This window comes from Canis lupus, chromosome 10 (genome assembly GCF_003254725.2).
Source record: "Canis lupus dingo isolate Sandy chromosome 10, ASM325472v2, whole genome shotgun sequence".
Taxonomy (NCBI): Eukaryota; Metazoa; Chordata; class Mammalia; order Carnivora; family Canidae; genus Canis; species Canis lupus.
Window position 1 is genome coordinate 17,494,145 of NC_064252.1, and position 22,207 is coordinate 17,516,351.

The 22,207-nt window shown below is 58.7% G+C and overlaps 2 protein-coding genes across 11 annotated transcripts; one reads left to right on the top strand and one right to left on the bottom strand.

The window, feature by feature from the left end:
- Positions 1–78: 78 nt before the first annotated feature.
- Positions 79–11,787, bottom strand: NCAPH2 (non-SMC condensin II complex subunit H2). Of its 9 annotated transcripts, none has more exons than XM_025455184.3 (20): positions 11,550–11,786; positions 7,260–7,361; positions 4,937–4,992; positions 4,744–4,828; positions 4,598–4,666; positions 4,394–4,473; positions 4,170–4,303; positions 3,816–3,893; positions 3,308–3,429; positions 2,377–2,436; positions 1,992–2,058; positions 1,683–1,790; positions 1,535–1,588; positions 1,307–1,377; positions 1,133–1,226; positions 978–1,049; positions 834–889; positions 652–753; positions 410–559; positions 79–344 (listed from the first exon to the last, which is right to left on the bottom strand). In XM_025455184.3, the coding sequence occupies exons 1-20, from the start codon at positions 11,655–11,657 to the stop codon at positions 204–206; spliced, it is 1,809 nt and encodes a 602-aa protein (XP_025310969.1). In that variant the 5' UTR covers positions 11,658–11,786; the 3' UTR covers positions 79–203. The 9 variants fall into 9 exon arrangements, with proteins under 9 accessions (XP_025310969.1, XP_035551844.1, XP_035551843.1 ...); XM_035695951.2 differs by having other exon boundaries at positions 834–886; positions 978–1,034; positions 3,816–3,896; XM_035695950.2 differs by having other exon boundaries at positions 978–1,034; positions 3,816–3,896.
- A 230-nt stretch (positions 11,788–12,017) lies between these two features.
- On the top strand, positions 12,018–16,403 carry LMF2 (lipase maturation factor 2). Of its 2 annotated transcripts, none has more exons than XM_025455282.3 (14): positions 12,018–12,174; positions 12,473–12,726; positions 12,846–12,874; positions 13,009–13,226; positions 13,299–13,477; positions 13,876–14,017; positions 14,136–14,273; positions 14,342–14,447; positions 14,521–14,617; positions 14,685–14,867; positions 14,979–15,147; positions 15,274–15,385; positions 15,467–15,563; positions 15,650–16,403. In XM_025455282.3, exons 1-14 carry the CDS (start codon positions 12,081–12,083, stop codon positions 15,950–15,952), a joined length of 2,121 nt encoding a protein of 706 aa, XP_025311067.3. In that variant the 5' UTR covers positions 12,018–12,080; the 3' UTR covers positions 15,953–16,403. The 2 variants fall into 2 exon arrangements, with proteins under 2 accessions (XP_025311067.3, XP_025311076.3); XM_025455291.3 differs by having other exon boundaries at positions 14,139–14,273.
- The last annotated feature ends 5,804 nt before the right edge of the window (positions 16,404–22,207 follow it).

Here is a 22,207-nt window from a genome sequence, read left to right on the forward strand (position 1 = left end):
GGACTCGGTCACTCACAGAGAGTGCAGGGCACAGGTGGTCCTCTCCCTGCAGAGCAGGACTTGACGGGTTTCTAAGGGTTAGGTGGGTGGTAACACCGTTTTATTGGGCTGAGCCAGCCAGGAAACAGGGTGGAGCGGGCAGATGGGTGCCCGGCACCCCTGGGGGAGCTCCAGAGCCCACTCCCAGCCTCAGTGCTCCCCACTCAGGGCTGGGCCATGGAGGGGGCAGTGTAGGTCTGGAAGCGCTTGTGGGCCCGCTGATGCGTGAGCAGTCTCAGGGACATGGTGTCCACGGCCGCCTCCAGCCCCGGCTGCTGGGTTATCTCCACCGTGTAGTCGTTGGCCTGTAGGGATGAGGTGTCAGCAGAAGCGGGGACCGGGTCCCTCCCAGGCTCCCCAGGCCACTCACCAGCTGCAGGGAGGCCAGCATGGAGCGGCACACCTCAAAGGCAGGCTGCCCAGCCACTAGCTCCGCGAAGGGACACCACTGGTTGAGCTGGCTGAACCTTGAGACCACCTGGTCCCCATAGGTATGGATGTCAAAGGGCACGTGCTGTTCCTACAAGGAGGGGCGAGATCCTGGGGCAAAACCAAAGCGGGGGTGGGGTGGGGTGTCCTGACTCGCAGCCAGAGCTCAGCTCGACCCCTCACCTGCTCCTGCAGCAGGGGCTGGATGGTGTCTTCCCACTCCCTGATGCGCTGGCTCAGCTCGGTCTCCTGGACGAACTTCTGAGAAGTGGCAATGAAGAGCTCCTGGAGGAGGACCAGGGAGCCGTCACCTTCCGTGCAGGGGCCCCTCCCCCAGCACCCCACCTGCTCTCACTCAGACATACCACATTCCTTCGGACCAGCTCCTCGTAGCTCAGGGATGCTGACATGGCCTCTGCTTCTGGAAAGCGGAAACTGTGAGCTGCAATGGCCACGAGCCATGCCCTTTCCTCCCTCCCCTGTTCTCCGGGACCCCCTCTCAGGCCTACCCAGGTCTGCAGCGGCCCCGGGCTGAGCCTCAGGAGGCTCTGCATACTCCTCAGGCTCTAGAAAGTCATCTGCTGGTAGACAAGAAGCCCCAGCTGGAGGCAGGTTGGCTGGCAGATGTGAATCCCTACCCTGGCCCATCCCAGTAGGCTCCCACCTGCTGTCCTCAGATCCTCCAGGGAATCCTCCAGGTTGTCGTCGTCCTCAGGCCATAGCCCCTCGTCAGGCCTCGGCAGCCACCGCTCACCCAACTGTGCAGAGAGCACCCATGAGGGGCACTGCTATCTCCCGGCAGGAGCCATTCGAGCTCCACACAGGGGCCAGTACCTACCTCCCTCCTCTGCAGCCGCCGGAGAGTCTCCAGCTGCTCCCTCACATGCTTCCAGTACAGGACCTCCATGTCTGTACACAACGGCCTTGTGAGAGGTGCTCCCGTGTCCTGCCCGGGCCCCCACCCCAGTCTCCCTAGAGCCTTGGGCACCCCCAGGCCCAGGGGAACCAGACAGATGATGCCACAGCACTTTACCTCTCGGGAGAGTGCACACAACCCTGACCTCACCTGCAAAAGACGGGCCCTTCCGCCGGGGCCTCCTGCTGTCGGCATGGTCAGCGTCTTCAAGAGAATTTGGTTGGCAGGAATGAGGCCGAGTCCCTGTAGGCTGTCCCCGGACCCTCCCACCCTGGCCCAGCCCCAGCCCACCACTCACAGGCAGCCAGGTACCACTGGTGAAAGTCCTGCAGCTTGGTGGCACCCTTCCTCTTGCGTTTCTGTCCTGGAACCTCCTCCACACGGGGGGGCACGGAGTAAGGCCTACCTGGGGGCAAACGACTATGTCTGGGGCACAACTTTGGGCCCTGGGGTAGGTTATGGCACCCACAGGCCCCAGGAACAGCTGCACAAGCACAGTTCCCACCCGGCTCCCAATGGGTACAAGCCCACCCTCATCAAATGCTAGTGCTCCAGAGAATACATCCACAGATGCCAGAGAGGTGTCCCCTTGCACCCACCCAATTACCTTTCTTGAAGGGCTTAGAGTCCAGGGAGTCAAAGGGATCCAGGCTCTGCCAGGGGTCTGGAGTCTCCTGAGCACAGAGCACAAGCAGACGTGGGGGGTGGGGAGCTAAGGATGTGCACCCTCCCCCCCAGAGCCCAGACACTGAGCACAAAGAGCCAGCCACATTCAGGACCTAATGGTGACACAGCAGGGAGGGAGGAGCCCCAGAGTGGCAGAAGAGCAGACTTAATTTCTGGAGAAAGGAAGATTCCTTGAGAAAGAGTCCACAGAAAGGGCCTCAGGCTAGGAGCTCAGGTTCTAAAAGCTGGAGGAGTTTGGGGGGAGGGGGGGGGACAGTGGAGCTTCAAAGAACACCCTCCCTGGTCTGAGCCCCCATGCCCCTCACCTTCAGGGATGCTGGCTCCCGTCGCTCCCGCAGCACCCACCCACTGGGCTGGGCAGCACTCTGCAAAGAAACAGCTCCAGGGGGTCCCTCTCCTCCCCCTCCTCCTCCCTCTCCTCCCCTTCCTCTGGAGGAAGAGCCTGGCACCCAAGGCTTGGGCAACCAGCAGCTGTGCTCTGGCATCATGACGTCAAGAACCCTGCAGGGACCCTCTTAGGGTCCACAAAAACTCAAGAAAAAATTTTAGAAGAAAATACAAATAAATAAATAAATGGTTGTGAGGTACCTTTTTCTTTAAAATATACAAAAAAATCTTAAATGTCACGCATCTATCGATCAAAATTAACAAACGTTAACCTCTTTCTTATATGCATCAGAGTTTTTCTTCTAACAGATTTTTTTAGGGCAGCCCCGGTGGCCCAGTGGTTTGGTGCCGCCTTTGGCCCGAAGTGTGATCCTAGAGACCCGGGATCGAGTCCCATGTCAGGCTCCCTGTATGGAGCCTGCTTCTCTCCCACTGTCATGAATAAACAAATAAAATCTTTAAAAATAAATAAAAATAGATTTTTTAGCTCCAGGCCAAAACACAAAGGTGACCCATGAGGGTGGTGGGAAGCAGCAAAAGCCTTCAAGCCTGGCCCCTCCTGCCAGCCCGACCCCAGAAGAGTCAGCTTTGGAAACCAGCCACCATCCTAGGTGCCAGCCACAACAGCATAGGGCACAGGCCCTTGAACCCCAGCTCCTTGCTGAGGAGCAGCAGCTGTCCTGCTCAGAGAGAGGAAAGGCGTGCGGGGAACACCCCAAAGAGCTGGGGGTGAGGCCAGGTCTAAGGCTGTCTGGAGGGTGCCCAGACAGGACTGCATGGCCCACGTGAGCGTGGGGACGCTTGCCTGGCTGACGGCTTGAGCTCTGCAGGCCTCAGTAGGGGTCCTACCTGCTGTGGGCTCCGGGGCTCCTGGGGGACCTCGGGGGCCATGGCCTCAGGGAGCTCTGCTGCCCCCTCTTCATCCTCATCCTCACCACCACCTGCAGGCAGCGGATCCTCTGGCGAGGTACCTGAGCAGGTGAGTAGAGAGCAGACAGCAGGTGGGAGGCTGCCTTGCCAACGCCCAGGAGAACCTGCAAGGCCACTCCTCACTCGGCTTCCTTCAGCTGACCCAGGGACTGCAGCAGGGCACTCCACACTCTTCTCGTCACACCGCTCTGTTCTGTTTGGCTCATTTTCCTTTATCAATTTTCCTCCTGAAACGCTCCCATCCGTGCTTACCAGGGGAGAAACAGTAGGCCCAAACCTCACAGGCCCAAGAATGGTCACAGGGCAGTCACGAGACCAAGACAGCACAGTGAGCCACGGCTGCTCCCCACACCTCACCCCTGGGGTGGCTGAGCACAGCGCACCCCTACCCACACCCTGCAAATGCAGCACCACGCTCCCTTCTCACCTGGCTCCGGGGAGATGCTGAGCACGGGGATTGGGCAGCACGCAGAGACTTCCATTGGCTGCTCCTCAGCCCTCTTAGCTTCTGGCAAAGAGGGGGATTGGGCAGGGTCAGCCCAACCCCTCCCCCAGGAGACCCCTCCCAGGGGCCCAGCAGAGCCAGGGCTCAGCGGGGAGAACAGAGACCTGGCCCAGGACCCAGGCACCCTGGGTTGAACCAGCTACAGGCAAAGGGGGCAAAGAGGATGTGCACCTTCAGACACATCCTCACAGCAGGTGCCCGGGGAGGGAGGTGGGACCAGAGCCGGCAGGCACAGGGGACCCCTCCTTCCCAAGCCCGCCACACCCAAGCCCTCACCCTCCTGGTTCCTCGGCAGCAGCGTCTCCGTGGGGGGTATGCCCACCAGCTCCAACATGAAGGCTCCTCTGGGGTGAGCGGTGCAGGTATTCATCCGGAAATCCTTCCGGCTGGCCAGGACTTCCCCCTGACAGCTGTGCTGGCAAAACACATCCACTGCAGAGACCCTTGCCCAGCAGCCTCTCCCCTTATCTGAGTCCCCTCAGCCAGGCTCAGGCCGATACCTGTACAGGGGGCTGACATTCTTCTCCACCTCATCAGGCGCCACAAGGGCCATGGGCAGGAGAGGGATGATGAGGATCTCCTGCATGGAGGCCAACAGTGGGTGAGCCACAGGTCCCGTGGGCTCCAGGTGGGGAACCCATATGGGATGATCCCTCCAACCCCTGTCAGCTAAGTGCAGCCCCTACAGAAGGAGGGGCACTCACACGGGGGGCCAGGTCACTCCTCAGATCCACGTTAGTGCGGGCGTCAGGGAGGTCATCCAGTGACAGGAACTATGCGGGGACAAGAGCTCAGGAGCAGCGCCAGGCAAGTGCACAGCGGGCAGCGGCCACACACCCAAGAATCTCACCTGGTCCTCTCCCTCCTGGGGAGCCATGGAGCTGGTGTCCCCATCGGCCCCGTGTTCCCGCACCGAGGAGAGCTGCTTGGCCCGCCTGAGAGAGAACCAGTGCATGGGTGTCTGGGAGGCTGCAGGGGCCTCCCACGCTGCACGCAGGGCAGACACATGGGCATCCGCCTCCTGGCTCACCACCAGTACTCACTTCTTGCCGGAGATGAAATCCAGAGCCTGGTAGACCAGCGAGTAGAGGTACTCCACCTGGTGACGAGAAGCGGACAGTGAGGAGCGGGAAGGAAAGCCGACCTCAATGCAACCTGGCCCTCCCCAAAGGCGGACACACACAGAAGCCCACCGTCCTCTCCAAAACTCCCAGCAGAGTTCTGCCAACGTCCACCTGACATGTCTCATCAGTGTGGTCCTCTCCCCTTCCTCTGGCCCCGCACGCCACACGAGTGGCTGCCTTCACACCCTACACACCAGCCCGCATGCGGTCCGCTGGCCCAGGTCCATGCTGCTCCCGCCCAGCACCCACAGCTGCCCCCTTTCCTCCTGCAGGTTTGGGCCACCACTGCCCCATCTCCAGAAGCCCCAGCCACAACCCGTGGGACCCCACCCCCACGGTGAGGGTCAGGACTTCCGAGATGCTGGCCAGGAGGCTGTGCACCTGTGCCCCCTCCAGGCCGTTCCCTCTGGGGTAACCGTGCCCAAGGACACAAGCAACTCTTCTTGGCCCTGCTTCTTTTTTTTCATGCCATAAGTTTGCATGAAATCCTTCTTTTATGCACAGAGCTCTGCACTAGACACTGGACACGATGGTGACCATGCGGATGGTGGTCCTTCGAACATGGGCCCCATTTATTTGGATTAATTTATAGTGACTTTGGTAAGTGTCCAGCACGTCTCAGGACTCGGGCTTCACCCCATCCAGTCTACCTGAACTACGTACCACCGCTGTTCCCGCTTCATAGAGAATGAGCAGAGAGGCGTTGCTAGTACTTACCATCTTTGACAGCCCAGGTCACAGGCCGTCTGCATTGTTTCAGGAAGTCCTCCTGGGTGGTGCTGACCCCCCACACCTTCCAGACTTTATTATTAACATGTCACTGCACTTGCTTTACAACACGCACATCTGTCACTGCACGTCTGTGCAGACGTTCCTTCTCAGGACACATGCAGGACATAGGAATCTGACTTAATGGGATTATCTAGGACAAAAGCCAATGAGATCTCAAACTATCTTAATAACTTCTGGTGCCCCCAGTAAAGCTACTGTGTCCTGTGCTGGTCAGGCCTGAATGCAGGTCGCTCGCCCCTCCCTAGCTGGGACCCATCACATACTTCTAAACACTCACCTCGTGCACCTTTCTCCCAGCCACTAAACCGCCAGTTCTGGACCAGTGCTGTCACGCACTTCTCCTTGCCCCTGCAGGAGGGACGGCTCAGCACGCTGGGGGAAGTCACGTAAGTGTGCCCCATGGCGCCCTCACAAACCACAGGATACGTGTAGCGTCCATCACGCTGCCCAGGCTGTCAGCCAGTCTGGTTCCCCTCAGGAGTATTCTGAACTTCCACCAAGTCTGCTGATTCTCAGCCACTGACTTCTATTCTCCGTTATGAATACTTGGGCACTAGGCAGGAACTCTGGGTCCACCTCCCCTACGTCACAACCCTGACTTCCGCCTCCAGACTCCTGAGAGGGGTCTTGGCAACCCACGGCCCTGACCGACTCCTCAGCTGTGGGGTCTTGCTTCCTCGGCCGCCCCACCTGCCCTTTCACCCTTCAGGTCCGTGCGGTTCAGTCCTGGCTGTCGCTGAGGATATTCTGACACCTGCCTGCTGCCCATTTCTGATCTCGCCAGTCCAGGCCGAGGCCCAGAGCGGGGCACGAGCTGGCTGGCTGCAGGACCACTGCTTGACTCACGCCCACCCTTGTCTCCTCTCCCAGTGGCCTCTCCCCACCCCACAGTCTGGCCCTCCTTTCAGTGAAACCCCTGCTGACCTTCCAATTACAGACCCGTAGACACCTGAATACCTGTCCTGTATGGGTCAATCCACTGAATTCAACAATTTTTTCCTTCCCCTTAAAATTCTCTACCGCTCTGACTTCAGGACATTTTCTTTTATCTTTCTCTGACTTCCTTCTGGTGGGCACTTCCTAAATACCGGTTTTTCTCAACATGTTCCCTTCATCCTGCTTCTCCTCTTACTCTACAATATGGTTTCTGGGCTTTAGGACTATTGACATTTTGGACGGGATGATTCTTTGTTGTGTGGGGGGGCTCTCCTGGACATTGCTGGACGTTTAGCATTAGCAGCAGACCCTGCAATTATAAATCTAAGATCGCTCCTTGATGATAATTGTTCGATTATAAGTGTGAGCTGTGTTAACAGGTGGGGAGGAGCAGGGGAGACCAGAGTGCTGGCGGGGCCAGGAAGAGAGGGTGAGCCTGCCACCCGTGCCAGCAGGACACAGCCTTGTCCCGGAAGATACTCGCATGTGACACCAACAGCCAGGCGGCACCCACCTTCTTACTGTAGACACAAGCAGAACCCTGGATCAACAGTGCTGCCTCCATGAAGTTCATTGTTGTTTTCCCTTCATCAAAGGAAATGCAGATCTGGTCCAACTGCAAGACACAACACCAGGGCCTTGGGGCAGCCAAAGTCTGCGTGCGTCTCCCCAGAGAGCCCACCCCACACCGGCCTGCAGTGCCTGCTCACCACACGGCACCCTTCAGCCCTGGCTCTGCTCTGGGCTCACTGGTTGTCCATTGTTTTATTTTTGGAGGCGAGAGGCCGAGGATTTCTCCTACCTCCTGTAATCTCTGAGACCGCGTTTTGGAAAAGGGAGGCCCCTAGAGTTGTGAGCCACAAACAGCCGGAGCTGCACAGCAGTTCCCTTTGGGAGGCCCGGAGGCACTGCACACTGAGCCCCTCCAAGTCAAGGCCAGCTGGACAGAGTCGGGCAGGAGGAGCCCTCACCCTGGGAGTGCTGGGGAGGACACACACAGAACACTGGTGTCAATCCTTTGGGCAGAAACTAAGAGAACACTTCCAAATGAGTCCTTCCTCTGCAGCCCCTGGCCCCCCCTTGGCCCCTGAGCCCCAGCTCATATCACCTCTTGTCAGTGACCCGCAGGCCGTATGCCAACAATTCCCAAACCCGTCTACAGCAGTGCTGTCTCCTACACTGCAGCATGCGCCCAGAACCATCCCGAGACACCTCAAAGTCCCTAACTCTATTTTCATACTTAACTCAGGGGCTCCCCACGCCTCAGCCCCCCTCCTGCACGCCTCTCAGCAAACAGCACTTGAAGCCCCAGCATGTTTTTTCAAACTCTTTGCCTTGGCTTTCCATCTGCCCTGCCGCCCACTCCCTGCCCTGCCCTGCCCAGTGTGAAGGCCTCCGCAGTGTGGCTCGCACACCCAGGGCTTCTCTCCACCTGTCAGGGCCAATTCCAGCCTTTACCCCGGCGCCTGATGCCGGGGTCAATAACTTTGATGAACAAAGTGCTAACATCAGTAGGTGCGCCTAAAAGACAGACACGCCCCAGGCAGATGAAGGAAGAGGCCTGGTAGGAAGACCAAGCTCGGCCACAAAGGCAGACCTGAGATTCAAATACTTAGGAACATGAGTATTATGCAAAGATGCCCGAAGCACAGGATAATGACCAAGGTTAGACATTAGGACCTGGGCACCAAAAGGAAAGGGGGAGTCTGGGAGGGTGCCACCAAGAGGCCACTTGTACCATTCCCATAGGATCCAGGGAGCTTCTCAGGCCAGTCTGAGCGAGCAGAACATTCTGGAAAGAAGTGAAGATAGCTTTCCCAAGGAGAGAGTATGAAGGCGAGGGCAGCTGAGCCACCCAGGCCCTGGGCTGAAGGGATGGCCCTTTCCTCCTCAGCCTACGCTCGCCCGCCCGCTCCCAGGACCTCATGGTCCACCTGCCTTCCGACAACTCCCGAATGCATACTCCAGGCAGAGCCTCCCATCTCACCTAAAGCCATGGATCTAACTGCCTTCCTCAAACACCATTTGGACATCTTAGCTAAAACTCTTACTGGACAGGTCCGCGCTGAGCCTAGATACCACCCCAACCACCCGTCCATAAACCCGCAAGCCCCAGCTCCTTCCTGTGCTCTCTCACCTCCTGCACTCAATCCAGGCCATGCTCCCTGCCCTTCCCTGCTCCACTGACTGCCTGTCCGCTCCTCCCCACAGTGACCACCCATCTTGCTCAGCCAGCCCCACCTCTTGCCTGGGCCTCGGCACTAACTGGGCTCTTCCCATCCTTCACTCCCCTCCAATCTACTCTTCACAAGCAGGTGCTTGTCTGAAGATACAAGGCAGATGATGTCACTCCACTCAGAACCCTAATAGCTTTCTGCCACTCTTAAGAAAAAAACCCAGATCTGGGCAGCCCCAGTGGCTCAGTGGTTTAGCGCCACCTTCAGCTCAGGGCATGATCCTGGGGACCCCAGGATGGAGTCCCATGTCAGGCTCCCTGCATGGAGCCTGCTTCTCCCTCTGCCTGTGTCTCTGCCTCTCTCTCTCTCTCTCTCTCTCTCTGTCTTTTATGAATAAATAAAATCTGTAAGAAATATTTAAAATAAAATAAAGTCACTAAAACCTATATCCTTTAAAAAAAAAAAAAGAAAAGAAAAAACCCCGAATCCTAAAGAGAGCCTTGCTGCCCGCCCCCACCCACCTCGCTGTACGGGGTCACACGACTCCCTCCCCGGGTTGTCCACGGAGCCAAGCGCCTTCCTACCTCGGAACATTCTTCACCTTGACTAGCCAACCCCTTTTATCCCCAACAGTTAGGGCCCCCAGGTAAACTCTTTTTGGAACTCTCAACTCTTCTCTCAAATGTCTCATCAGTTTGTTTTGTTTTTGTTTTTGTCTCATCAGTTTTACACAAAGACACAGTGAGGAGACAGGTGGCCTCTGCTCTGCCACCTGTTAGCTAGGACGCTGAGCCCAAATCTTAACCTCTCGGCAGACCTATACCTGTTCCAAAACTCCACATAGCTACTAAATTAGGATCCATCCTCCCACAAGGGGATAGCAGGGACTACTGTTTGCTTGCCGCTATCATCTCACGATTTAACACGATTCTCGGCTCCGAAGACACTCAACAACCAGCTAAAAAATGGATGCAAGAGAATACCAATGTGGGATCCCCGGGTGGCGCAGCGGTTTGGCGCCTGCCTTTGGCCCGGGGCGTGATCCTGGAGACCCGGGATCGAATCCCACGTCGGGCTCCCGGTGCATGGAGCCTGCTTCTCCCTCTGCCTGTGTCTCTGCCTCTCTCTCTCTCTCTCTCTGTGTGACTATCATAAATAAATAAAAAAATTAAAAAAAAAAAAAAAAAGAGAATACCAATGTGATATGATGTGCTAAAAAAAAAAAAAAACTTCCTGGCAGCTGCATGGAAAATGAAAGAAAAAAGACAAAACGGAAGCAGGGAAATTAAGACTTCAAAGGGTAGAGAAGGTCTGGAAGAGCAACACAAGCAGCATGAAGGGAGGGGCGCCTGGGTAGCTCCTGTCGATAAACCCTCTGCCTTCAGCTCAGGTAGTGATCTCCGGGTCCTGGGATCAACCCCCAGGTCGGGCTCCCTGCTCAGCAGCGGGGAGTCTGCTTCTCTCCCTGCTCTCTCAAATAAACAAATAAAACATTTTTAAAAAGAAACAAAGAAAGAAGCAGAAAGGGAGTTGACCAACTTAGGAAGTAGATTTACCAGGCATCACCAAGTCCAATGTGGAAACCTGGAATCCACAGCAGCCCCACGCAGCACTATCCTCTGAACTGTCGCAGCAGTCTGTGTCCAAGCAGAGGACGCTGACCAACAGGTCAAGCAGTCATTCAACAAACACTCATTCTGTGCCTGCTGTGTGCTGGGCACTCTACTATGCAGAAAGAACAGAGTACACACGTGGTTCCTACCCTCGTGGAACCTACATTCTAGAGCAAAAAGACCACAAACGACTGAACAGGCCAAATTGTGATAAACATTCTAGAGAATATAACTGACTACGACAGAACTGCTTTAGACAGCGAGCTGACATTTAAGCTGAGGCATAAAGGATGAGGGGATCCATCCTACAGGGAACCAGGCGGGCCGCCGGAGCTCACGGGTTGAGCGTCCGCCTCGGGCCCAGGTCACGATCCCCGGGTACTGGGACGCCGCCCACGTCCGGCTGCCGGCGCGCGAGAAGGCGGCCTCTCCTTCTGCCTCGGCCCCCCGCGCCTGCTCACGCTCCGTCTCTCGAATACATAAAATCTTTTTTTTAAAAAAAGCAAGAGCTCGGAATCCCTGGGTAGCGCAGCGGTTTAGCGCCTGCCTTTGGCCCAGGGCGCGATCCTGGAGACCCGGGATCGAGTCCCACGTCGGGCTCCCGGTGCATGGAGCCTGCTTCTCCGCCTCTCTCTCTCTCTCTCTGTCTGTGTGACTATCATAAATAAATAAAAATAAAAAAAAAAGCAAGAGCTCTGCGCCCGCGATCGGGCCCTCCCAAACACCCAAACGTGCACTATGCCGCGGTATCGGAGCGAGACGCCAGTCACCGCCGCCAACGCATCCCGCGGCTCCCAGGTGCGGTGCGGGCGGCTCCGCGCTACTTCAGGAGGGAGCGGCTTCGAGACGCAGGGTCAGAATTGGGAGAAAAACCAAATACTCGTATCCCGAGGACGAGGGCGGCGAGGGCGCGGACGGTCGCGCGAGGCGGGGTCGGGCCCACCCCACCCCCACGCCCCGGCGCCCGCCCGCGGCCCCGCCCGCCCCGCGCCCCTCCTCCGGGGCCGCGCTCACCTCCTCCAGATACTCGCCCAGCTGGGCCGCCACGTCCACCTCCCAGTTCTTGGTGAGGTCGCGGATGGGCTGCAGCAGGTGGGCGAAGCGCGCCTCCACGTCCTCCATGTCCGGGGGGGCCGCGGCGGCCCGCGGGGCGCAGGGCGGTCTTCGAGGGGAGCCAGCGTCCTCAGCCCGCCACCGCCTCTGGCGCCATTTTGCTGTTCCCGCCCCGGGAAAGGACGCAACACGCGACGCCGCGCGCACACCTATGACGACACGGCCTCAGCAGGCGCCCGAGAGCGCAGCGCGGGGGCGGGGGCGGGGAGCGGGGGCGGGAGCGGGGCTTGTCTTTGCTTGTGGGCGTGGGCGGGGCTTGCTGTTTGCGGAAGGGCCGGGGGCGGGGCTTGCCGGGGGCGGGGCCTGCCGTTTGCGGGCGGGGGCGGGGCTGGGCTTGTCGTTGCTTGTGGGCGGGGCGGGGCTTGCCGTTGCCGCCGGACGGGCGGGGCGGGGCGTCCGGCGGGCGCGTCTGCAGCTGGCCGCGTAGCGGACATGGCGGCCTCCGGGCTCCCGCGGCGGCTGTTCCTCCAGGGCGTGGCCGCCGTCTACGCGTTGGCCTTCGCGTCTCTCTACACGCAGATCCCGGGTGAGGGCCCCGCGGGGACGCCCCCAGCCCGCTCCCTGAGTCCGCTCACGGCCCCGCCGACGCTCCGCCGGCCCGGGGGGAAGGGCGCGTGCGGTGACCCGCTTCCCAGAGGTCGCGGCCCCTGAGCGCGGTGGGCGCGCACCTGGTGGGCAGGTGGGAGAGCAGACGCGGGAGGCCCGGGTGAGCTCCGCCAGCGGGGGCGCTGGCCCGGGTCGCCGGCTGCGGCGGGTCCGCGGGGGGGGGGGGGTGCGGGCCCCGGCCGGCGCGCTGGGGGGGAGCCTGACGCGCCCTCCCGCAGGCCTGTACGGCGCCGAGGGCATCCTGCCTGCGCGGAGGACGCTGCGGCCGCAGGGCAAGGGGCGCTGGCGGCAGCTCTGGGAGACCCCGACGCTGCTGTGGGAGGCCCCGCAGCTGGGGCTGGACACCGCGCAGGGCCTGGAGCTGCTGAGCCTGCTGGGCGCCCTGCTGGCCCTGGGCGCGCTGCTGCTGCGCCCGCTGCGCAACCTCTTCGTCTACCTGCTGCTCTGGGCTGCCTACCTGTCGGCCTGCCAGGTAAGTGGGGCTGCCTGCTGCCACCCGCACCCATGTCAGGACCTCAGTCCCCCGTCCACCCTGGCCCCCGCCTGCCTCTGCAGACACCCCCTGCTCCCTGACAGCCTTTCTCCTTGCAGGTGGGCCAGGTGTTTCTTTACTTCCAGTGGTGAGTGACTTCGGTGTGGGGCTGCAGCAGGTGGGGCCGGGGAGGCGGGGGACGGTTGCCTCTCCAGGGAGGACCCTCGGAGGGGAGCAGCCTTGATGGGGAGGGGCCCTTTGTGCTCTTCCTTCTCCCCATAGGGATTCCCTACTGCTGGAGACTGGCTTCCTGGCCGTGCTGGTGGCCCCCCTGAGGCAGCCCCCCTGCCATAAGCAGACCCCCCAGGGCGGGCTGGCAGGGGCATCGCCCCATGAAGCCCTCCCCTTCTGGCTTGTGCGCTGGCTGCTGTTTCGCCTCATGTTTGCCTCGGGCGTGGTCAAGCTGACCAGCCGTTGCCCCGCGTGGTGGGGGCTTACTGGTGAGCGTCCCGTCCTGGACGTGGGACAGGGCTGGGGGTTGTCTCGTTCTGACCACCCCTTGTCACTTGCAGCCCTCACCTACCACTATGAGACCCAGTGCCTGCCCACGCCTGCCTCCTGGTTCGCCCACCACCTGCCTATCTGGCTGCACAAACTCAGTGTGGTGGCCACGTTCCTCATCGAGATTGCAGTCCCCCCACTGTTTTTTGCCCCCGTGCACCGCCTGCGCCTGGCAGCTTTCTACTCCCAGGTCAGTGGGGACCTCAGCCATCTGACGGGACATGGCCTTTGTGAGCGCTGCCCAGGGGGTCCTGCCGGGATTGGGTGGTTGCTGGGAGCACTCAAGGCCTCATGAGCAGGGAACAGGCTACCTCAGGGTATGAAGGCAAACCTGTGGGGCAGGGCTCAGCCTCACTGGGAGAAGTCAGGTTAGCAGAGGCTGCTGAGCCTGGGCTTTCTCCAGGTGACGGGGAGCCACAGAAGGTATGAGCAGGGAGTAAGGGACAGCTGGAGTGGGAGCATGACGGCCAGGGGGGTGACAGGGAGGGGATGTGATGCCTGCAAGAGAGGCCCAGGCACGGGGTGCAGAGGGACTTGGAAGGGCTGGAAGGGGGCGGGCCTTGGGAGTTAGCATGGGTCCTCCCCCAGGTTTTGTTGCAAGTCCTGATCATCATCACTGGCAACTATAACTTCTTCAATCTGCTCACCCTGGTGCTCACAACCGCCCTCCTGGACGATGGGAACTTCACTGCTGAGGCTGACAGCGGCCGCTGCAGAAAGACCCCCGCTTGTGAGTGCCAGCTTGTCCCGGACAGCCAGGCATCTTCAGCCCGACTGCCCACCAGCAAGTTTCCTGCCCTCCAACACTCGTCTAGTGACCCCAGCCCACCTGTGACTGTCTTGCTCAGCAGCCTGGCCCAGATCACTGCTGGCCCTGCTGGCCCTGCTCCTGGAATGTACCATCTACGGGCTGCTGGCCTATGGCACCGTGCGTTACTTCGGCCTGGAGGTTGACTGGGAGCAGCTTGCTGTTCACTCCACGACCAGTGAGTACCAGCTGGGGGGCCAGGGGCAGAGGCTGGACTGCCCTCCTCACACTCCTTTCTTTCTGCAGCCTTTACCTTCCACCAGTTTTCCCAGTGGCTGAAGATGGTGATTCTGCCCACCATGTGGCTGGGGGTGGCCTCCCTCGGCTGGGAACTGCTGACTGCCTTCTGGAGGTATGTGGTCCGAGGGGGTGGGGTAGAGCTATGCAGGGCAGGCCTGACGGCACTTGGGTCCCCCGCCCCCCAGGTGGACCCAGGTGCGAGGGTGGCTGAGGAAGTTCTGCACTGCAGTCCAGCTGTTCATCTTTGGCACTGCCACGGTGGCCTTGTTTGTGATCAGCCTGGTGGGTAGCACTCGGGGAGGGGGGTGGGGGCTGGAGGGACAGCACTGAGCTGCTGCCCTGTCTCCAGGTGCCATACTCCTACATAGAGCCCTCAACCCATGGGCGTCTCTGGACTGGTGCCCACCGCCTGTTTGGCACCGTGGAACACCTGCAGCTAGCTAACTCCTACGGCCTCTTCCGCCGGATGACCGGCCTGGGTGGGCGGCCCGAGGTGGTGCTGGAAGGCAGCTACGACGGGCAGCACTGGAAGGTAGACCCTGCCTCAGGCCCCCAGGGCAGGGAGGCACCCACGGAGGGAGGGAGGGAGGCAGAGAGGGTCCATCGGGTCCAGCAGGTCATGCTCACCTGTCGTGCCGGGCAGGAGATCGAGTTCATGTACAAGCCGGGGAACCTGAGCCGGCCGCCCCCCATTGTGGCACCCCACCAGCCCCGTCTCGACTGGCAGATGTGGTTCGCCGCTCTGGGCCCGCACTCGCACAGCCCCTGGTTCACGAGCCTGGTCCTGCGCCTGCTGCAGGGCAGGGAGCCTGGTGAGGCCCGGCAGATGGGGAGGCGGAGGGTCTTGGCAGGGTAGGCCCCAGGGGGAGCAGAGAGTGTGAGAAGGGGAGGCAGGGGCCGGGGGAGACAGGGCTGTGCTGACCTCTACTGCTCTGCAGTGATCCGCCTCATCCAGAACGACGTGGAGAAGTACCCCTTCCACAAGCAGCCGCCCACCTACGTGCGGGCTCAACGTTACAAGTACTGGTTCTCACATCCTGGAGAGCAGAGGTAAGGCTGGACACCGGGGTGAGGGGTGCTGGGGCCCGGGCTCAAGCGCCCCCCCCCCCCGGACATACCGCCCTGTTGCAGCCAGTGGTGGCGACGCCAGTGGGTCGAGGAGTTCTTCCCCCCGGTGTCCTTAGGGGACCCCCTGCTGGACGCGCTGCTCAGACAGTTTGGCCTCCAGGTAGGAAGGCGTTAGTGGGGGGAGGTGGTGGGTGGTCCCCCCTCGGGGTTGGTCTCCATGGGCCTCTGTCAAACCTGCATCCACAGGACAAGAGCCCGCCCCGAGCCCGCAGCTCCGGCAACACCCTGGCCCAGGCCCTCCACTGGATACGGAAACAGCTGTCACCCCTGGAGGCTTCCACCCTGCTCTGGGGGCTCCTTGCCGCAGTGGGGGCCATCAGGGGCATGCAGGCCCTGCTGGGGCCCCGTCCCCCCCACGCCTCCCCTGTGGCCAAGGAGGAGAAGCACAGGCCAGCCCCTAAGAAGGACTGCGGGCCTGCCAGCAAAGCGGCCGCCCCCGCCCCTGACAACTGCAGCGGCAGCGCTCAGGCTCCTAGGAGGAAAAAGTAGCCACGTTCCGTCAGCCACATGTCCAGAGGGTCGGGTCCCCAGCGCGCCGCTGGCCTTCCGCGGCAAGACACATGCAGCCAGCGTGCCTTAGCCGACAGGTGCTGGGACAGGTGCAGGTTGGGGTGCGGTCCCCAAGGGCAGGCTTTGGCCGCCCTGCTGTGTGGAGGCCCCACCACCCCAACACCTGCGCGACCGGGGCCTTCCCCAGCCCACCCTCGGCCTCCACCACGAGGTGGGCAGGTGACCCAGCTGGGGGTCTTTCTCAGGACACTAACCAGGACTGTGGGAGGCCCTTTCCTTCTGGAGGGAGCCAGGTCTGATGCCCCCAGCCCCCACCCCTGCACTGGCCGGGCTGCGGCTGACCAGCTGAGGACGCAAGGGAGGAGGAGGGAAGACACCCTGAGCCCTGGGCATTGCGGCCCAGGATCAATAAAGGCAGCTCTGTGCTTGAGCACGCGTCTGCTGTCTTCTTCCACCTCACAGCCCTGAGAACACGGGCCGTCCCTGCCCCTGGCGGGGAACACAGCGCAGATGCTGTCCCGCTGACCGCTCCCTGGCTTCTGGGAGGCCTTGGTTCTCCCCGGCTTGACGTCCTGCATAAAACAGACATGAGGTTGAGCTCCAGCATGGCCCGGCCGGCCGGCCCGCCAGCGCTCACGGGATGTCCGCGAGGTGGCCGTGTGGGACTGTGGGACCCAGAGTGCCCGAGGCCTGGGAGCACCGGGACCCAGCCCCTTCCTTCTTTCCTGCCCCTGCCTCCTCGTCCCAGGAAGCGGCTGAAGGGTCAGAGCCCCGGAGCTCCCCGGGCAGGGCGGGCACCACAGGCGCCACATCGGGAGCATTGAGCGGCGGAGTGCTGGGGGGCGTGGGAGAGGAAGGAGAGCCCTGCAGAGGGGGAGGGAGGACCCACGACCCCCAGGAAGCAGCCTCGGGTCTGTCCGGGGGTCTGCGGCCAGGAGGGCACTGCCCTCGGAGGACCTGTGGCACAGCCTCCCCGGCCCACCTTGTGCTCTGATCCCGAGGGCCACTGGTCTTTCCCCATCGTGGCACTGAAAACCCTCCCCTCTGACCAGTTCAAACAGAACTCGTCGTGCGGCCTGTGCCCACGGCCACCGGTGGCCGACGTCCTGAGCTGCTGGTGCCTTCAAATGTGCTCTTTTTTTAAAACTTTTTTTTTTTTAATTTTTATTTATTTATGATAGTCACAGAGAGAGAGAGAGAGAGAGAGAGGCAGAGTGTACACAGGCAGAGGGAGAAGCAGGCTCCATGCACCGGGAGCCCGACGTGGGATTCGATCCTGGGTCTCCAGGATCGCGCCCTGTGCCACAGGCAGGCGCCAAACCGCTGTGCCACCCAGGGATCCCTCAAATGTGCTCTTACGTCCAATGATCTGTACATTGATTTCCACTTGAATTCCAAATCCCACCAAGTGCTTAAAGCAGTTGTGTATTTAAAATTCAAAAACAAAACAAAAAAAAAAAATTCAAAAACGTGTTGTTTGCCTTCAGGATTTTTTGGGATATGTGTGTCATGAAACACGTTATCTCCTGAAGATGAAAGTAATATGTTCACTGTGGAGAATATTGTTTTAAAAACACAGAAAGCAAAATAAAGCAAAGCGAGTTCTGTTTCTCCCGCTTTACACACACACTCATGGCAAGGAGGCATGCACACCAACGTTGGTTTTGTTTTATGGAACTGAATTCATACTATGTTTGAAGTTTTGATTCTTACTATTTTTATGCTTGTACAGCCCATGCTCATCAAGTGACTAAATGACTACTTCATCCATGATTTCTTCTAGGTTATTTATTCTATTTCACGTATAAGCGTGACAGTCTTCCCTGTTATTAGACTTTGGCAATAAAAAAAAAAAAAGCCACCTTATAGAGAACAGTGAAAATGCCAGGGTGAGGTGGTCTACAGTTTTGGTTTTTTTTTGTTTTTTTTAAGATTTTATTTATTTATCCGTGAGAGGCACAGAGGCAGAGGACAGGCCGGGGGAGAAGCAGGCTCCCTGTGGGAAGCCGGATGCGGGACTCGATCCCGGGACCCTGGGGTCACAGCCAACCACGGAGCCACCTGGGCGCCCCCTCCCCTGCTGCATCTTGACCCTCCTGAGTCCAGCTTGTTCTTCCGGCGAGTTTCCTATAGTAAGTTTTGCAAACTGGTGGAAAATCCTGCTTTTAAGCAGTGCCTTTTAAGCATCAGGCACGGCCTCGGCAGTCGGTACTGCACGGACCACAGTGAAGGACCCAAGCGCGGGCGTCTGCAGCTCTGCAGCTACCTTGTGATGGCCCTGATGGCCCCGCGTCCCGTACCCCCCGTCCCCACCACTGCCAGCCGAGGCCCACACCTGCAGCCTTCCCGCCAGGCCGCCCGGAAGCCCGTCTTTTCTTCTAGATCCTGAAGGTTTCCTTGTTTACATTTGCCTTTTTAATCCATCGGAAATGGACTTCATCATGATGTGAAACACAGAAACAGTTTTTTTTCCCCCAAGCAGCCAGAATTGTCAGCACTGCTTGTTGAATAATTAACCTGTTTCTCATTGATTTTTTATGCTTCTTGTATTGTGTAGGGAGATACTATGGATAGAATTTTAAGCTGCTCCTTTTGATCTTTCTTCAGGCTTTTAAATTGCGAATTTCTTGGGTTTTTGTCTTGTTTCCTATAACAACCTTTTTTTTCTTTTTTTTTCTTTTTTTTTTTTTTTTTAAGATTTTATTTATTTGCTTGAGAGAGAGCGTGCGTGCCGGCGACGGGGAGCCCAATGTGGGGCTGGATCCCAGGACCCTGAGATCAGGAGTCAGAGGCTTAACTAACTTAGCCACCCAGGCGCCCCAGGGGTCCGGCTCTGGATTTTGGCTCAGGTCATGGGATCCAGCCCGGCATCGGGCTCCGTGCCCAGCACCGTCTGCCTGAGAGTCTCCCCCCCCACCCTCATGCTCTCTCTTTCTCACGTAAATCAGTAAAATTTTAAAAATGCATGATTCAGAGGCTGTCAGTGGATTCACAGAGCTGTGCATTCACCACTTTGGTCAATTTTTAAGCGTTTTCATCCCCTTAGCTGGCGTGTACAACCGCTCCCCCCCCCCATGGCCTGTGCAGCCATTGATGTACTTTCTAGGTCTAGGGAATCGTCGGTTCTGGACACTTTGAGTAGAATCACACAGGTTGTGCCCTTTTTTGTCTGGCTTCGGCGTCTCTCACTTAGCACCGTGCTTTCAAGATGCAGTCACGAGGTGGCATGGCCAGAGCTCGTTCCCACTGCCAGATACCATGCCATCGTGCGTTTGTACGTTTTGATTATTCGCTTATCCATCAATGCACATTTGGGTGGTTCCCACCTTTTTTTTTTTTTTGGCTATCGTGAATGACCTAAATGAACACCGACATACAAGCATCTGTTTGAGTCCCTGCTTTCAGTTATCTTGGGTCCACGCGCAGGAGTGGACTGGCAGGACCTGGTAGGTCCCGTTAACTTCCTGAGGAACCAGTAACTGTCGGTTAGAGCAGCTGCACCTTTACGTTCCCTCCTCACAGGGATGCACCAGGGTTCAGATTTATCCACTTCCTCACTAGCACTGGTGGTTTCCCTTTTTTTTTTTTAAGATTTTTTTATTTTTATTTATTTATGATAGAGAGAGGCAGAGACACAGGCAGAGGGAGAAGCAGGCTCCATGCAGGGAGCCCGATGGGGACCCGATCCTGGGACTCCAGAATCACGCCCTGGGCCAAAGGCAGACATGAAACCGCTGAGCCATTCAGGGATCCCCTCCCTTTCTTTTGTAATAATCATCCTAATGGATATGAAATGATGTCTCGTGGTGGTTTTGATTGTGCCTTTGCCTAATGACTGATGATGTTGGGCATCTTCATGTGCTTTTTGGCCATTTGTGTATCTTTGAAGACCTGTCTATTCAGGTCTTTTGCCTATTTTTTAATTTTTTATTATTTTTTTGCCTTTTTTTAATCAACTGTTTGGTTTTTGTTAATGAGCTGTAGCTCTTTATATATTCTGGATATGAATCTCTCATCAATATAGGATTTGTGAATGTTTTACCATCTGCAGATTGCCTGTTCACTCCCTTCACGGTGTTCTTCAGTGTGCAAAAGGTTTTCATTTTTATGAAGTCCGATTTACCTATTTTTTTTTTCTTGCTTGCATTTTTGGTGTCATAGCAAAAAAATCATTGCTAAATCCAAAGCCATGAAGATTTCCCCCAAGAGTTTCATAGCTTAGGTCTTTGGTTCTTTTCAAGTTAATTTTTGCATATGGTGTGAGGTAGGCATCTGGCAACATTCTTCGGCACGTGGATGCCCGGTTTTCTCAGCACCATTTATTGAAAAGACAGTGCTTTCCCCATTGAATGGTCTTGGCAACCTTGTCAAAAATCAACTGGCCGGGGACCCCCAGGTGGTTCAGTGGTTGAGCGTCTGCCTTCAACTCAGGGTGTGATCCCAGGGTCCCGGGATCGAGTCCTGCATCGGGCTCCCCGCATGGAGCCTGCTTCTCCCTCTGCCTGTATCTCTGCCTCTCTCTGTGTGTCTCTCAGGAATAAATAAAATCTAAAAAAAAAAAAAAAATTACCACCTGGAAAATTAAGCTGAGAGATTTCCCTAAATATTTACTCATTAATTCTATTTAACTATAAAAATAAACTCACTACCTGTTTCAGCGAGAAGAGTGACATAGGTTGGTTTGGTTTGGTTTCTCCCCCGGGTGAACTGCCACTGTGGGGCTGGAACTCCCCACGCGAGACCAAGAGTGGCGCACACTACCTACCAAGGGACCCGCCTGCCGCCCTGTCATTGTTCCCAGGACCATCCTGCCTCTGCTGTCCCTGACTTCCTGGGGTCCCCCACCCCCAGAGCAGCAAAGGCTGTTCATTAGCCCTGGGCTCCCGCGAGCTGGACGCTCCAGGCTGTCCAACTGTCCGCCTCCAGCGGCCCCAGAATGAGCGAGCCCCTGCAGGGTGCTGCCTGCGGCCCACAGCTCAGAGGGAGCTGACGGCTCAGAAGCGCCTGGCTGGAAGGGCGCCCGCAGGCTGAGCCGGCCTATGGGCCTCGACCAAAGTGGATGAGGTCAGGGGCGGGGGGGGGGGGGGGGGGGGGGGTTCTGCAGAGAGGCAGCCCACTCCCGTCCGCAGGCTCCTCAGCTGCCCCAAAGCCCTTGAGCCCAGTGAGGCCTGACTGTGCCCTGGCGGGGACAGACTATGGGGCCGTTGGCTTCGGGGCCGTGTGAGGTGGCCTGGAGACTGGAGAGGGCCTGGGGACCCCGGGACAGGAGCCAACATGGCCCCTCTTGCTGTGCCCGTGGGGAGGCTCCCCAGGCTGGGCCCAGGATGCTGACTTGGGGCCCAGAGATGCAGCGCACTGAGCCCCCTTTCTCATGCCAGCCCCCTCAGAGCGGGCAGAGGGGCCTCGGCTCACCCTCCACGGCCCTTCCCCCGGATCCGTACTTCTGGCCTCCACAGTGGCCCCCAGCACCCCGTGAAGCAGCTCTAGGGAGGGACCACCCCTCAGCCCCGTGTACCTGCCCAGCCTCAGCCCACCGGCTGGGAGGGAGTGTGGAGGGGCTGCCCATGGAGGAAGCAAGTTTCCAGAAGGAAGGACAAGTGACCTGGAAGACGGAGCAGGGCAGGGGGGCGGCGGGGGCATGGGCAGGTGAGCACTGAACACTGAGTCTGTGAATATGAAAGGGCCGGGGACCCCTTGGACGGTGCCTGGACCCCCTAGGGGCCTCTGTGTAAGATGCTCCTTGTTTAAGTGCTCTCTACACCCAGTGGGAGGGGGGCTCACACTCACGGCCCCAAGACTACGAGCCACAGGAGCCACACGCTCTATGAGAGCCAGCCCAGCGCCCCCAAACTTTTAAGGTTCTAGCAGCAAATGCAAAGATCTGCTTGCCTTGAGACCGCCCCTGTGGACGCTCCCTCGCTTCTTGAACCTGCCGCCCACCAACCCAGAGCCGCCAGACTCCTCCGGGTGTCCCCACCCTCTGAGCGGGGAAGGGAAGCTCCCAGGGCGCTTGAGAACAGCACCCCCAAAACACATCCTCATCAAATCCCTGGAACTTGTGAATGTAATGCCTTAAAAAAGGCATCCTGCAGATGTGACCAAGGTCAGGATCCTGGGATGAGGGGATCCCCCTGGGTCACGCAGACGGGTCCTGAGGGAGCGGGCCACACGCGGGGCACCAGCGCGGGCGGATTGTCCCTGGAGCCTGTGCGGGATGGCAGCCCTGCCGAGCAC